The 16094-nt window shown below is 51.7% G+C and overlaps 5 protein-coding genes across 5 annotated transcripts; 4 read left to right on the forward strand and 1 right to left on the reverse strand.

Moving 5' to 3' along the window:
- Positions 1 to 342: 342 nt before the first annotated feature.
- Positions 343 to 3600, forward strand: Z518_06140 (uncharacterized protein; the record flags this gene model as incomplete). The annotated part of the gene is made up of 1 exon (XM_013416950.1): positions 343 to 3600. The coding sequence occupies one exon, from the start codon at positions 343 to 345 to the stop codon at positions 3598 to 3600; it is 3258 nt and encodes a 1085-aa protein (XP_013272404.1).
- A 675-nt stretch (positions 3601 to 4275) lies between these two features.
- Z518_06141 (oxoglutarate dehydrogenase (succinyl-transferring), E1 component) lies at positions 4276 to 7535 on the forward strand (the record flags this gene model as incomplete). Its single annotated transcript, XM_013416951.1, has 3 exons — positions 4276 to 4479; positions 4542 to 6951; positions 6997 to 7535. 3 exons carry the CDS (start codon positions 4276 to 4278, stop codon positions 7533 to 7535), a joined length of 3153 nt encoding a protein of 1050 aa, XP_013272405.1.
- A 1085-nt stretch (positions 7536 to 8620) lies between these two features.
- Positions 8621 to 10637, forward strand: Z518_06142 (uncharacterized protein; the record flags this gene model as incomplete). The annotated part of the gene is made up of 9 exons (XM_013416952.1): positions 8621 to 8900; positions 8961 to 8981; positions 9038 to 9161; positions 9223 to 9426; positions 9489 to 9790; positions 9847 to 9920; positions 10033 to 10064; positions 10122 to 10411; positions 10474 to 10637. The coding sequence occupies 9 exons, from the start codon at positions 8621 to 8623 to the stop codon at positions 10635 to 10637; spliced, it is 1491 nt and encodes a 496-aa protein (XP_013272406.1).
- Positions 10638 to 12223: 1586 nt separating this feature from the next.
- Z518_06143 (uncharacterized protein) lies at positions 12224 to 13012 on the reverse strand (the record flags this gene model as incomplete). The annotated part of the gene is made up of 1 exon (XM_013416953.1): positions 12224 to 13012. The coding sequence occupies one exon, from the start codon at positions 13010 to 13012 to the stop codon at positions 12224 to 12226; it is 789 nt and encodes a 262-aa protein (XP_013272407.1).
- Positions 13013 to 15454: 2442 nt separating this feature from the next.
- Positions 15455 to 15757, forward strand: Z518_06144 (uncharacterized protein; the record flags this gene model as incomplete). The annotated part of the gene is made up of 1 exon (XM_013416954.1): positions 15455 to 15757. One exon carries the CDS (start codon positions 15455 to 15457, stop codon positions 15755 to 15757), a length of 303 nt encoding a protein of 100 aa, XP_013272408.1.
- Positions 15758 to 16094: the final 337 nt, after the last annotated feature.

A 16094-nucleotide genomic window follows, 5' to 3' on the forward strand; every position in this document is an offset into this window, starting at 1 on the left:
GCCCATCTTCGGCTTCTCTTATATCGCTCCCAAAACGCTCAGTCCGCGTCATCAGGTCCTCGCCAACAAATCGGTCTGATCGCTCGGCTTGTGCACGGTCCCGCTGCGACAGAAAAACCCCAAACCAACATCCGAGCCACTATCGTGGTTCTCGCGATCGTCCTCACCATCATTCCCCAGGGTCTCCTATTTCGTGTCATGCCATGCGCTTTCTATAGTATTCTCCTCGCCTTCGTCCTCGCTCCCACATCCGCCATTCCGTCCATGCGGGGGGGATCGGACAATGGTTCCCCGTGAGGGCATTGCTCTCATCTGCGCTTCGACCCCAAGCCTCTACTCACCATGAACATCAATAACAAGACGAATTACCCTCCACTGCAACGACGTCGACGAATATCTGATCATGCCTCCCCGGTCTCTCCTCGGCGATATATCGATCGTGCCAATAGAAATAGCGACCTTGTCAGTCCCGCTGAAGCCACTTCAGGAACGGACGACTCGGACAGCCCGTCTATCAATCTCGCATTAGCTTCGCCTACATACGACCATTTCGCCGCCTTGCCCACGGCCTCTCCTCTCACAAGACCGCCGGTCATAGATCCGGGATTATATGAAAGGGTATCTGAAGAGACTGGTCGACCTAGATTTCGTACATTTGACGAGGCTGCCCGTCCTGCGACCAGCGATGCGGCGGATCCAAACAGTGTTACCCTGAAGTCGAGACCGCCGACCAATGTGCCAGCAAATCCCACTGTGAGACCTCCGGTACCATATTCTCCCGGTTTTACGGACTATCAGGAGCGAAAGACGTTGGACCCACCAATAAAGCTGGGAGAGTATACGGCCTCTCCCAATCTCCGTAATTACAATGTTTCCTCTCCGATCCCGGATCGGTCGACGCACGATGAACCCGTGCCATCCAAAGGACATGCGGGTAAGAAGAGCAGACTGAATCTCCTCAATCCTATGAGTTTGCTGGCTCGTCGAAGATCCTCGCAGAACCAGAAGCTGGACGATATCAATCTCAGTATCAGTACTCTGTCTGTTCCAGCCTTGCCAGACAACTTCGATCCAAGCATCCGGGGCAAAGTCGTGCATGATTTTTCCGCCCCGCGAACTCGCCGACAGTATTCTCACAATGATATTGGCAACGTGGATTCTCCGGCCTGGCACTCAGCTTATGGATCCGATCCGCCTCGAACCAATGATTCGTCTGGTGGGAAGCCCTCCCCCAGCGCGACATCCCATATTACACACAGTCCCATGTTCAAAGAACACTTCCAGGATGACAGGCCATCATTACAGCCCGATCGGACCGGGTACTTGCACAATATCAATGCGTTCAACGCCGCCCATGATGCCCAGGACCCAAGCAGTGTTCCGGCTTTTGCAAAGAGACTTCCATCTGCAGTTCCACAGGCCGATTTCGAGTCCCAGCCCGAGCCCCCGGACAAGGAAAATCTGCCGATACCTCCGCCGGTTGAGCCTTCGCCTCCGCCGCCAACACCGCCACCGAAATGCACTCCATCACCCAAATTCGACATTCCGCCTCCGGCAGCACTTCCCAAGCATATGACAAGCACTTCATCGCGGTTCAGCTTTCAAATCGGCGGCGGCGGTTCCTCGGTGCAGGAAAAGTTGCTCGAGGAAAAACACAAACAACACGAAGCAACCAAGAAGATCAATAATGAGGGCACCGATGAAGAGGGAGATGATTATGCAGACTATGATTTTGATGCCGATGACGATCTTGAAGAGAAGATTCCTGGAATTAACGCTGATTTCGAGGAGGAGGAGGAGGAGGATGGGTTTGGCATCGACATCCCGGAGGGTAAAGCGCTCGTGGCTCGCTATGCAGCTCCCGAGCCTCAGGAAGAACCCTCATCCGAAGTTAAGACAACGGCCCTTCAACGACAATCTCTGCAGGGCTTTCACTTCACCCCTCAGTCCATGACTTTCAGTCCCACAAGCACGAATAATGCGTCCCAACCCACCCCGAGGGATCATGAAGGCTTTGCCATTGGCATCGCAGACTCGAGATCATCTCGAGATGAAACTCTAGATCTTGATAGTAAAGACGGGGTGGTGGAGATCGGGAAGGGTCCCATGCTGGGAGGTCTTGGGATTACGACCGCTGAAGTTCGTGGACGTCGGTCTCGGCAAACATCTCGTCCGCACGGTCAAGTCTTCGATGATGAGGACCTCTATTTTGATGATGGCGAATTTGGTCCCGTCGAGATTGATCCTTCCGGCACATCCTTCGACGAGCAGATTTTCGACGACGAGACGGGCAAGATTCGCGACATTCCCGCAGAGAACGCTCGAAAAGCTGAAGCTGCCCGACAATCAGGGGGCTTGGACGGAGAAGTCAAGGTCATTGGCCCTTGGGGTGATGGTCAGGGTGGAAAGTTGCCCCTGAACGTCCACCAAGATCCCGTCGAACAGCCGTCTCGAACTTCACGAGATCGTCACCAAATTAGCCAAACCAACTCCATGCCAGGACATTCCATTGCCGGTCTCACTGAAACTAATCTGGCCGCCTATCATGATGCTTTGGCGTTTGCAGCGAATCAAGCAGCTGCCAATGGCAAATTTGACCGTAAGGTCAGCTTCAGCCAGAACTCCGACGACACGTCCCAATCACAGTTCGAGAACAGTCAACACGGAGTCATTTCTGATGACAGCCGGTTCAGCTATAATCTCAGCTCGGCAATCGCGGAGGATGATGGCTTTCCGTTTGACGACGATCTTGACGACGATCCTATGATTGCAGAAGCCAATGCCGAGGCTCTAGAGAATGACGATGAAGGTTTCTACGGCCAAGAATTTGGATTCTATGCACGCTCCCACGGCAAGGGAACTTCAGAGCTCGTCAATGGCGGCTACTTCGCCGATCGGGGCTCCAATGGAGTCAAGCGAAGCCACAGCGGCAAGGCCAACTTCCAGGAACCTAGTCTGACTCCCATCACCGAGCGCAGTGAATGGAGTACGAGGAATTCGGTGGCATCTCTACAGATTCCTGGCGGCTTGCCGGCTTCAGCACAATCGATGCCGAGTCCTGGTATTGCTCAGTTGCTTGAGCTCGATTCGCCGGGCTACGACGACGATATGAGCTTCGGTGCATTGCTGAAGCTTCGAGGAAGGACATTTGGCGGCAGTTCTTCGAGTGTGAACAGCCTGGCCGCTGGACATCCAGCCAGTTCGTCTCTGGCCCACGTCTCCAACCATTCGTTTGCTCATTCGGATCTCGGCTTGGGAAGGATGTCGTCGTCAATCCATGGTCGATCATCGCCAGCAGGGATACCTGAATCGGAGGAAGAGGAGGAAGATACAGAAAGACCGACGCTGACGCAGAACACACCACGCAAGCAAATGACCGAGCCTATTGTGGTCACATCGCAGGAGGAACTGCCCCCATCGCCCGCTTCGGCCGCTGGGGACCGGCGAAAAGGCCATCATAGCAGAACGAGCAGTGGTGCCGAAAGTGTGAGCTATGCGCGGGACACAGATGGCCGGTGGGTGATGGAAAGACGGCGAACTGATGAGGGAAGCGGAGAAGAAGTTGTTGATCGTGAATATCTAGCAGGAACTCGGATCTGACGAATTGGCATAGACAATCCGGCGGAGAACGGACGGTTTTTCATTGGACATATACTAGTACCACTAAAAAGTACTTGGTACATTGAGCACGATTGTATGATACCCCCAATAGAATGAATACAGATTTGGTTGCCCAGGCACATTCCTGGCTGGAAAAAGAGGCACCTTGCCTTCAATAATATATGGCCCGGATGTGGCCCCGGTTGAAGCAAGCCAAACAGACCCCCTTGTCGCCGAAAAGTTCCGGTGGACCAAAATCTTGCATCGGGATCGCACCTGGCACCAGAGGTTGGGTCGCTTGTAAATCGGAGGACCAGGAGTCGTCGGCTGCTATGAGCCTCTGAGGGATGAAGCGCCCACGAAAGTAAGAGATTTCAGTGGCCAAACGGCAACGGCCAATGCCTCCGCACGATTCGCGGAGGCAATTTGTAAATGCCTCAATCGAGCCTGGAATTGGCCTTGGCACTCCCCAGCCTGCGTAACGGCCTTCCAGCTGCCACTATTATACAACCTAACGACTACTGTTGACATTTCTCTGTACATTCTGTACATCTGTTTTGGACGCTCTGTGCATCTTTCCACTCCTTCATTAGTGGTCGGTGCTTCTCCCCTCGGGTTCCTTTTCTCTTTCCTATGGATCATTCGCTATATCATTAGCTCAACCCTTTTTCCGTCATGTATCGTTGTGCTACGGGCAAACTCCCCGTGAGGGCTGCTCGAGCTTCGAGGTCCTTATGTACTTCTTCCATCTCACCGGCTGTTGCTGGAAGCCGCCAGAATGCTCTCATTGTCGGGAGAAAACCTCTCACTGTCATGGTCCGCAGCTCACCGCAGCGCAGGAGCTATGCCATGGTGGCCGAGGAAACGGATAAGGGCGTGGTATGAGGAGCTCCCTGACGATCCGACTATCAGAATGAATAGGATACTAAAATACCGGGCAGGATCCCAACGACTCTTTCCTCCAAGGAAATACCGCGAACTACATCGACGAAATGTACATGGCCTGGAAACACGACCCCTCCTCCGTCCATGTTTCATGGCAAGCCTACTTCCACAATATGGAGGAGGGTACCATGCCCGTATCTCGAGCCTTCCAACCTCCGCCTGGCCTGATATCGCAAGCCGATGGGGCCGCCAGCATGGCACCGAGTGCCGTCACCGGGGCGGGTCAAGATGTTACAGACCACTTGAAAGTCCAGTTGCTGGTCAGAGCCTACCAATCGACCGGCCATCACAAAGCCAAGACCGACCCCCTGGGAATTCGTGGCGAAGCCGAAGCATTCGGATACAGGAGACCCAAAGAACTCGAGTTGGAGCATTACGGGTTCACCGAAGCGGATCTTGATCAAGAGTTTACACTGGGACCTGGTATTCTCCCGAGATTCGCCACGGAATCGCGGCAGAAAATGAAGCTCCGCGATATTATCGCGGCCTGCGAAAGAACCTACTGCGGATATTACGGCGTCGAGTACATCCATATCCCCGACCGAGAGCAATGCGACTGGATCAGGAACCGAATCGAAGTCCCTACACCTTTCAGGTATTCCGTCGACGACAAGCGCCGCATCCTCGATCGGTTGATCTGGAGTTCCAGCTTTGAGGCCTTTTTGGCCACAAAATATCCCAACGACAAACGGTTTGGTCTAGAAGGCTGCGAGACTCTCGTTCCGGGCATGAAAGCCATGATCGACCGCAGTGTGGACTACGGTATCAAGGACATCGTCATCGGAATGCCGCACAGAGGAAGACTGAATGTGTTGAGCAATGTCGTTCGCAAACCCAATGAATCCATCTTTAGCGAATTCTCGGGTACGGCTGAGGCCAGCGACGAAGGTTCCGGTGACGTCAAATATCATCTTGGCATGAACTTTGAGCGACCAACACCTTCCGGGAAGCGTGTGCAGCTTTCCCTGGTCGCCAACCCGTCTCACTTGGAAGCCGAGGACCCAGTGGTGCTGGGGAAGACTCGCGCGATTCAACATTACAACAACGATGAGAAGAAACATCAGACGGCCATGGGGGTCCTACTCCACGGTGACGCCGCATTCGCGGCCCAAGGTGTCGTCTACGAAACCTTGGGTTTCCATGCTCTTCCCGCGTATTCCACCGGTGGCACCATTCATATTATCGTCAACAACCAGATAGGCTTCACGACTGACCCGAGATTCGCGCGATCGACGCCATACTGCTCCGATATCGCCAAGGCCATCGATGCTCCCGTGTTCCACGTCAATGGTGATGATGCGGAAGCGGTCACCTTCGTCTGTCAATTGGCCGCGGACTGGAGAGCCGACTTCAAGAAAGATTGCGTTATTGACATTGTCTGCTACCGGAAACAAGGTCACAATGAGACCGACCAACCGTCTTTCACTCAACCCCTCATGTACAAGCGAATCGAATCCCAGAAACCGCAACTGGACCGGTATGTCGAGAAGCTGCTGCACGAAGGCACTTTCACCAAAGAAGATATCGAAGAGCACAAGAAGTGGGTTTGGGGAATGCTCAATGACAGTTTCGACCGAAGCAAAGATTATCAACCAACTGGCAAAGAATGGCTCACGTCCGCCTGGAACGGTTTCAAATCACCCAAGGAGCTTGCGACTGAAGTTCTGCCCCACCCTCCCACGGGAGTACCCGGTGACGTGTTGAGGGAGATTGGAGACAAGATTGCCTCCGTCCCCGACGGTTTCACCGTTCATCGTAACCTGAGGCGTATTCTTGCAGGCCGAAAGAAGGCTGTTGAAGACGGGAAGGGCATTGATTGGGCCACTGCCGAGGCTCTCGCTTTCGGTACTCTCTGTCTCGAAGGTCACCACGTCCGCGTGTCCGGCCAGGATGTGGAGCGTGGTACCTTTTCACAACGACATGCCGTTCTTCATGACCAAGAAAACGAAGCCACTTGGACTCCTCTCCAGAATTTGGCCAAAGAACAGGGAGCCTTCACCATCTCGAATTCGTCGTTGAGTGAGTTTGGGGTCCTCGGATTCGAATATGGCTACTCTTTGTCGTCTCCCAATGCGCTCGTCATGTGGGAAGCCCAATTCGGTGACTTTGCCAACAATGCCCAATGTATCATCGATCAATTCATTGCATCTGGTGAAGTGAAATGGCTCCAAAGATCGGGCCTTGTCTGCTCTCTGCCTCACGGCTATGATGGCCAAGGACCAGAGCACTCATCCGGTCGCATGGAGAGGTATCTACAACTGTGTAACGAGGAGCCGCGTGTATTTCCGTCACCAGACAAGCTCGACAGACAACACCAAGACTGCAACATGCAAGTCGCCTACATGACCACCCCGTCCAACTACTTCCACATTCTCCGACGTCAAATGAACAGGCAGTTCAGGAAACGTGAGTGATGTCTTGGTGTACGTAACGTTAGCTGACAATATCTAGCGTTAATTGTCTTCTTCTCCAAGTCTCTCCTCCGCCACCCGCTGGCGCGATCCAATATTGAGGACTTCACGGGCGAGTCACATTTCCAGTGGATTATCCCAGATCCGGAGCATGGCAACGCGATCGCGGCGCCTGATGATATTGAGCGCGTCATCTTGTGTTCCGGTCAAGTGTACGCCGCCTTGCACAAGCACCGTGAAGAGAAAGGCATCCAAAACACCGCCATCACCCGTATTGAACAGCTCAACCCCTTCCCATGGGCCCAACTCAAGGAGAACTTGGATACATACAAGAATGCCCAGACGATCGTCTGGTGTCAAGAAGAACCACTCAACGCAGGTGCATGGAGTTTCGTTCAGCCCCGTATTGAGACATTGTTGAACGAAACCGAGCATCACAACAGACGACACGTCATGTATGCCGGACGTGATCCTAGTGCGTCGGTCGCAACGGGGTTGAAGGCCAGCCACGCCAAGGAGGAACAAGCCCTGCTCGAGGAAGCGTTCCAGGTCAAACAAGATAAACTGAAAGGCGAGTGACTAGCCGATGGTGTCACTGGGGCAAAGGTTACCGAGGGATGACGGTCAACGCGGAGCAAAAACTCAGACGGTTCTATCAATGTGCTGAGAAATGGACCTGCGTCAGTGTAGATTTGAATGACACGATGCCTGACCAAAAAGGAGGCACTAGCCTGTGGAGGTGGAGAATTATTACTGATTTAAGCTATTTTGATCGGTCACCTGTTTGGCCGAGTACAAATTAGTATCGATTTAGCGAGTGTTTGATGGCGAATGTACCAATCCATGTTCAGGACTTCTCCTTCAGTTACAATCTGCAAAAATTCGATCTCTTAGCTGCGTTCTGGAGATGCAAGGTGCTGGGAATATTTTGACAACTCCAGGCAACTAGAGAAGCATCGACTCCGTCCCAGTAAAGCATCGTCAGAGTTGTAAAGCCGTCGCTGGGACGAATCCGCCTCCGGTATGACGTCCACTATTTTCGACAACGAGTTAATGGACACTTCTTCTCGACTCGCCCCGTCACTCGATGGCTTTCACTCTCCGTTCTGGATCTCTTATTCATTTCCGCCAAGTCGTCTTTTCCGGTACGGGCGTCTGCTGCCTCGCGTGATACCCCATTTTGGGCGGCAGACATTGACGCCGACTCCTTCTCTATATGTGGCACCCTCTTTATTGTTGGGCCGAGACCTGGTCAAAGTACGCCCCTTCAGCCTAGCTTCGGACGGTCCACGTGCAACAAGTCAAAAAGCGCCCTGTGCGACTAATGGTCCTTGACATGCTGTGGCACGCAGAGACGTGCAAAGACTTCACAGTGCTGTTCAGTGCGGTCTGCATCCAGGGGGAGTGTAAGTATCTCTTTCTCTAGTGGATGGTCTTTGCACGGCGTCTCCTTGCGGCCGACCGCACACAATTGCGCTAAAAAGTTCTTTTCACTGCCTCTGGAAAAGAAGCTCTCGTCGTCCAAGGACCCAGTTTCAGGGAGAGGTTATGAATTGATCGGATCGCAGGCACTGCAAGCGGGAGGGACCCCAGATCCGGAGGAGGTGACAAAATGACTGCAAGGACAACCGATTTCTCAGGTTACTGACGGCGGAAAGTAGGCTATGCGCATCGGACGAGATGTCCCTCCAGACGATCCAAGCTATGGTACCTATCTGTACGGACCAAATCTCTGGCCAAACTTGCCAGAGGACGAGTTCAAGAAGCCGATTATGAAATATCGGCAGTATATGCTTCAGCTAGCTGAAGAGATCATGAAGATTCTAGCAAGAGGCTTGCCGGACGGCCGCGATGTATTTATCGACTTCATGCGAGACCCGGTTGCGTCCGCAAAACTACTTCATTATCCGCCGCAAGCTCAAGCTGGCGAGGAAGCCGTAGGAGGTGAGTTTTGACTTGATCCTTCGATTGAATGCGAGGATGAAAGGGCTTTGTCGGTCATAGGATGGGGTGCTCTCAACACTTGTGAGTGCAAGCTGCCGTCGGAGGCCATAAAAACTGCTGAAGATGTCTCTGCGCAGATACTGCTTCGATACTCGGCGATTTCAGAACCAAGCACAAGCAATGTCACACTGTCATTGACACGGCCAGCGTAGTGGGTGGAGTCTGGCTTAAAGAGCTGGTGGGCTTTTTGTATCTTATCGGGTAAGCTCAAGAACGCGGAATGTTCAATCTCGAAGCGAGATGCTCACCTTTTCTCTGGCAGCTTCGTTCTCGTCAGCGGTTCTGGTATCCTTGGTGTCTCAATCGCCGTTAATGCTCTGTCAAACCATGGCGCTTGCACCCCCTGGTGGTCATTCCTGGCCACGGTCGTAGTAACCCTTCTGGCAAGCATTAGGACATTCCAGAGGATCGGTTGGATCACTTGGGCCGGCTTCGCCTCTATCTTCATCGCCGTCTTGATTGTTGTGTATGGTATCCTCTACTCGCCACGTCTTAATTAATTTGATTATAACTGACCGTGGTTTCAAGGGTCGGCATGACGACAAGAGATCGGCCTGCTAGTGCACCCCAAACCGACGACTACGACTCAGGTTACCATGTCATCGGACACCCCAATTTCATAGCTGGCATGACCGCTTCCGCCACCATCTTCGTGTCCTCATCAGGAACTTCATCCTTCATGCCTGTGATTGCCGAGATGAAGAATCCCCGAGATTACAAGAAGGCCCTTTTCACTTGCATGGCTATTCTCAATGCCGCTTACCTCTCGTTTAGCCTCGTCGTCTATCGTTGGTGCGGCAAATGGGTTGCAAATCCCTCTCTGGGGGGAAGTCCCCCAATTCGCGGCCATCATTTCGTGCCAGCTGAACTGTGACATAGAGTGCAGGCCCTGTTGTGAAGAAGGTGGCTTATGGTATCGGTCTGATCGGTCTGGCAGTCAGTGGCTGCTTGTATCTTCATGTAAGATCAACTCACTGGTTCGAAAGACGCCCCAAAGTCCACTAACGAGCACAAACAGGTGGCAGCCAAGTACTTGTTCGTCCGCATCCTCCGCAACACCTGACACCTTCAGGCCAACACAGTGGTTCATTGGGGCACTTGGCTGTAAGCCTCCCTCGAGGATTTTGGACGGATGAAAATCACTGACAGGAGAATTTTCAGTGGCTGTACTGTTGTCCTCGGCGTCGTTGCCTTCATTCTCGCCTCGGCCATACCCATTTTCAACTTCCTTCTCGCCTTGACGGGCTCGATCTGTTTTTCGCCATTAGCCGTCATTCTACCCAATATTTTCTGGATCTATGATCACGCCGACTATCTTCGCCGCTCCATAGGACGGAAGGCCGTCTTTGTATTTCACGTCCTGTTGATCCTAATTGGACGCACCTTGTCAGTCGGTGGCACGTACAGTACCGTGAAGTTGATCATCGGCGCATACAAAGTTGGTAATATAGGTGAGTGCTAGTCATCGTCGTGGTTATGAGACACGTGTCCCGACCCTATACCGGTTTGCTAGGAATTGTTCTTGCCCTAACGCTCGTCGACCTCTCTGCTCTCAGGATCTGCATTCTCATGTGCCGACAACTCGAATTCCTCTTAGATGGAAGTCTCGTAACTGACCTCGAGCGAGTGGGAATTGATCTGGCTCGGTTATCCACCTTAGATTCTACCCAGCCGTAGATTCGCGGAATCCAGAGAGATGCGGCAATAGGCTCGCGACGGAACAAGATCGACTGCCGAAGCTGTAAAAAGGGATCAGGAGTGTATAGCATAACAAGATACAGGAATCCAATCCAACACAGGCTTTTGCAAAACTGGTTTCCTCTGAAAGCACATTTTGATACTATTTCTGGCAGCAAAAAGGGGGGTCGGGTCGGGTCGGCAGGTTTTTGTTGGTCAGGTTCGCTTAAGCTTCATTTTCCAGAAGTGAGCATTGTTAGTTTCGGTTACTCGTTTAAGAGAAGGATTGTTCCAAAATCGAGAGAAAAGCGTATGAGCTTTGATAACTTTCTCCATGGCTGGATATAATTGGATCAGGACGTGCAAAGCTCGACCACCTGAGAGTTGACCTCATATCCATGAAGGAGAAGCAGGACAATGTACGAGACCCACGTACATATGTCAGACACCACTCTGTAAGCCGAGTTCTCATGATCAAACCAGTCGCTGGAAAGACCGTTTCTCTGTAACCCCCTATGGAAAGAGGAATTGACTCGACGCGCATGGGTTCTCACTGTAGGAAGTCTCGCCTCTAGATTGGAAACCAAGTCCGGACTCCGCAGGCATGTGCTGGCGTACGGTGCGTTATCTTCGTGCGTCCAGAATTCATCGGAAGATGTTTTTGCAGTGCAAAGAATCCAGCGAAAGAAAAGATCATTTGATCTGGCCGGAGATGAAGTAGCGATCCTTGAACAACTCCGGGAACATGTAAGTGAAGGTCTGCTTATTCTTCCTTTGGCTGACTTGACGGCAGCTATATATCTGCAGCTTGGTTCCAGTCACATATGATGATGTCTCTTCTGTGGGAAACAGAACTATCAGCGATGTTTATGTGATCCTCGGTCCCTAGAGTACTACGGCAGTTTATCGGAAGGTCAAACAACAGGTTGTAGGGAAAAACCCATGACAGTATTACTTAACAGGGGTGTAGATTATTTGAGCTATGTACAGACCAGAAAGTTTTAGATGCGTCCTAAGACTGTCTCATCCCTTTACAACAAAAGAGACAGGGTGAGAGGACCAAGCAAAGATCATCCTCGGGCGGTGATTTGTGTTGAGAGACATGAAGTCCTTCCAGGCCAGATTCGAGTTTTGGGTGGGTAATTTCGAGCTATTGGGTGCGAGGTATGCTCTTGTATCGCAGGAGATGGGGACGAAGAGCTCGTTTCGTGGGTGGCGCCCATAGGCAGAGTAATGGTCCAAAGGACTGCTCTTAGCCGGTGTTCAGAGAACATGAGCATGCCGTTTCTCGGTGGACGCATTGGCCTTCAGATCCTTATCGTAGGCATGTCTGGACACAGAGCCGGGGGAATATCGTTCCCCGAAGCGTTGTTTTCCCCAAGAATAGTCCCTCCACGACGTCGAACATCCTTGCCTGATCTATGAGTCCATGGGATTCATGACCAGCAAGACAGGGGACGGGCGCGATAAAGCTTCGGTTCTATCTAGATACCCGGGAAGCATGGAATTGCGGAGGAGTTTTTCTTGCGCCACCCCAGAATGTGTGTCTGTACGATCCTGGCGCGGCATGTGAATAGAAAACCTCTTCAGGGGACAGGTATGGGAGACCAAGATTCTTGTTTGGCCATTTTGGACCCCGCCCTTTTTATACCATCTTCGGCACTCTCTCGCGTTGATTGGCACACGGTGACCATATTTCTTCCTACCCAGTCTAGTTCGTAGAAAATCGCCTCCTCTTTAGCCTTGGACCGGCGCACCATGTGGTGTTTCTTGGTTTTTGATATCCTGCGACTCCTCTTGTCCTGGCAACGCTGTCTTTTCTTTTCAATTCCGCCTTCTTGAAATGTCCTTGGCCTCGGGTATGCGGCCGCCACGGGATTTACTTCGTAATGTTGTATATCGGAAACTTGTTCGGGGGTGTAATCAGGACTTATCCAGTCGTCGCTGGACGGAGGCGTGGGGCTGAGAGTGGTTCGTTCGAGATCGCGCGGATCCAGCAATGCGAAGTGGCCTTCCAAATAGAGTTGGTAGGAGTTGCGCCTGAGGAATTTGGGTGTTTCTCTGGTTTGCTCGAGGGCTCTTAATCTGCTCTGCAACTGGGTGGCAAAGAGATGGACTGTCTTCTGTTCGAGGAACTCCCGGACGCCATGATCGGGAATGACGGATGGCGGCCGGGTTCTTCCTTCATGCCAGTCGAAGTCACCATCCATCAGAACAATATAAGCATTGTTGAACGTGTGTGTACAAAGCGTTTTGGTGCTGGTTGTTAGCTTGTTGTGTTGAAGTGTCGTGACAAATGTCGTTGTCGTCCCGGAGGGGTTAGCCTGTACACCGGAAAACCTGCCTATTCTGTACACTGTGCCTCGACTCTCCATATTCTGTACACCTACCTCTCTCTCTCGCCGTATTCCGTATACTCACCGCTCTCATCCTGTTATTCTGTACGTCGCACCAATAGAGCTTGTCCCCGTTGACCTGACGCGGCGAGAAAACACCAGCAAGTAGTGTTGCTGTGGAGCGCTGATGCGTTGAACCCTCCCCGCGGCAGGGGGTAGCGAAGCAAGAAACACATTTGATTCCCTTTTTCCTGGCAGCTAGGTACCGTGCAGATTCGTGGCCTCCACAGCCAAATTTGTGTAGAGCCTACCATCGTCAACCATCATTTCCGCATTCTGCGTTCTGTATAGACAGATTTGGGTGTTGTGAAGTTTGCATGGCATCACGTGCCTTCGAATTACGCAGATGACCGGAAAAACCAAAGTCCGGATCAATCAGAGACGGCATAAGAATTTTCATCACGTGACCGGAGCACGGTCGGCTCTTTGGATTACTAATTGCAGAACAGCACACCAGGGTTAGTTGATCATACAGGTGTAACGAAGTCATCTTGCCGCTTTTAACTGAGGCTTAGCGTGCCGCCGCTTTAGACAACGCTACCGACTCGAACATCCTTTGTGTCATGGATTGTCTATCGCCGTAGTAGCTGCGTGCTAAGTCCCAATGTTGCACAGCTCTCAATTGGTCCACTGCCGGGCTCAACCCCCCCTTTCTTGCAGGAGGAAGTAGATGGCAATGATCTGGACTCTGCCTGAGGTGGAGACATGTACTAATTTTGAGTCGCCCTCGCACCATCACCTCCATCACATCGCGACTATCGTTGAGGTCTTCTAGCGCCGGCGAAACGCAGTCACTTTCGTCGTCGATCACAATTATCGGTACAAAATGGGAAGAAAGATATCATGCCTTCCAAGGCGGAGAGTATTGGTGAGTTCTTTGACCTGATGTGAAAGCCATAGCTAACTGATTTGGTCAGGGTCCCTAACGATGAAACGGCAAATGATCAACTTGACATAGGGTATGCCAAGAGGATTTCTCAAGACCTCTTGTTACCTGCTGTTGCTGGACAATAAACTATTCCTTGCACCCATTGGAAATGGGCCGCAGAAGGTAACACTTCTGATTTCACCAACCCTATACAGGTCCTAAATGTCGGTACGACTACAGGGATTTGGGCCCTGTCAGTCAATCCCGCACCTTCATTTTTGATAGTTCTTAAACGGCTGACAAGCGACTTCGCGGATCAATCCGTCCGCGATCGTGAGAGGAACCGAGATCTCTCTAATCCAATCAAAGTTTGCGCCTCCGAATCTTCAATTTGAAATTGATGACGGATGAACTGGGTTTCCCTAAAGAAAGCTTCTATTTCGTCCACATACGCGGACTCATTGGGAGAGCCAGAGCACCCCTTCAATTCAAGTTGCACAACAACTTTGACAACAACTTTTGTCTGACAATGCCTCTCCTTGAATAGCTCCTCACACCGCTGGTACAGTGCGCCTCCCACAAGATTCTCTTTCGCCGCCAGCGACGACTACCACCTGATCACGCATTGGATCAGCCTATCCTCCTCCAAATAAATATCTACTGCTCTGCTACTCTTCACATCCCGGTAGGAGGCAGAATGACACCCACAGCAGGAGCCAGACCGTCGATCAAGCATCTCTTAGACCGCATGCAGCAAGGCTATCAAACATTTCGCAGAAAGATGGCATGCGAAGATGCTGATTGGGCAGGCAAATACGAAGTACGAGCTTATGTCTTCCCCGGGCTCTTCGAACTTGGGCTTACTTCAGATGCTCTAGGGATTTACTTCATAGGAATCTTCTTGCTCGGTCTTCTTTCATACTCAAGCAGGCGTAGGTCCACAGGCAAACGTATCAAGATCATCAGGAGATCCCCGATCAAATGCATTTCAAATCCGGAGTGATTGCCGCAAGAAAGACTCCCCGTTCTCTTTTCTGCCATGTCCCCCTCACCTGAAGAAGTCCAAGATTTTCGAGAAATATTTCAATATAGTACGCGGTGTCTAAAAGAAACTGCCTTGCCACCAGACAAAGCCATAGACTGCCACGTTCAGCGCGAAATTTGTCTGTGTCCTTGCGACCTGCAGTCAAATGGGATGTGGAGCAGGGTGCGAGGCAGTGAGGCTGACATCCCAGTTCCTCTCGTACCGTCCTGGCCAATACGAACTCGCCTCTGCAAAATGGTCGAACCATGTCCAAATTCCCCTCGGCTGACCCCTTGGCACCAGCCCGTCGTTTAGCTCTTCTGCCTATAATAGACCACAATGTCAGCCACCGCCTAAACCTGTCTGTTCTAGAACCGGGCGTGCTCGCGAGGTCAGAGTGGGGCTGAATCAATACAAAATCCATGGCAAGAAGAATCCCTCCCCGGATGGAAAGAGCTTCATCTCTATCCAGATTTGCTGGCGAAGTCTTAGGGATAAGATAAATATTCTCGCTTCTTCATTTGTCGACATGTCTGGATCGCGGAAGCCGATCGTTCGTCCCAAGCCCGGCCACCTCCGGACTGTGATCCGTGAGTCCTGGATCAAGGCCTGCCAGCAAGTGTCGGATGATGAGGACTTTATCCGTCGCATTCTACAACAGAATGGCATACAGGTCGACCCACCGATCGAGAGGGCGTTATTCAAACCCTGTGCGGATCTTCAGGTGGGCAGTATTTTGCCGAAAGATTTTTGCGAACTAGCAAAGGCATGGCTCGAACTTGGCGGCCTGAAGAAGTTGTATCCATTCCTTGACTTTCTCGGTGCTATTTGAAGACGCTGCCGAAAAGATCAAAGCAAAAGAAGAGGGAAAGGAGCTGTCCTCGAGATACTTGTCAGCGCTCGAGACAGCGCGAGGTCTTACACCAGAATCAGTCAAGGTGGTCACTGCTGTTAAGGAAGTGGTTGAGACTGGATTCGATGATCATGAGGTGACTTATCTTTCAGCCGATTCCTTGGTCGTTCGAAACTTCATCCAGGATGAGATGGCTCCATTTTTTACCAAACTGCAGACGTTTCCAGCCTCAGAGGTGCCACTGGGGCTCATCAGGAGAAAGTGAAAGGAAGTGAAGGGAAAGCTTGAAACCTGACTCAAGAACGTCAACGTGCAT

This window comes from Rhinocladiella mackenziei, assembly GCF_000835555.1.
Source record: "Rhinocladiella mackenziei CBS 650.93 unplaced genomic scaffold supercont1.4, whole genome shotgun sequence".
Classification (NCBI taxonomy): domain Eukaryota; kingdom Fungi; phylum Ascomycota; class Eurotiomycetes; order Chaetothyriales; family Herpotrichiellaceae; genus Rhinocladiella; species Rhinocladiella mackenziei.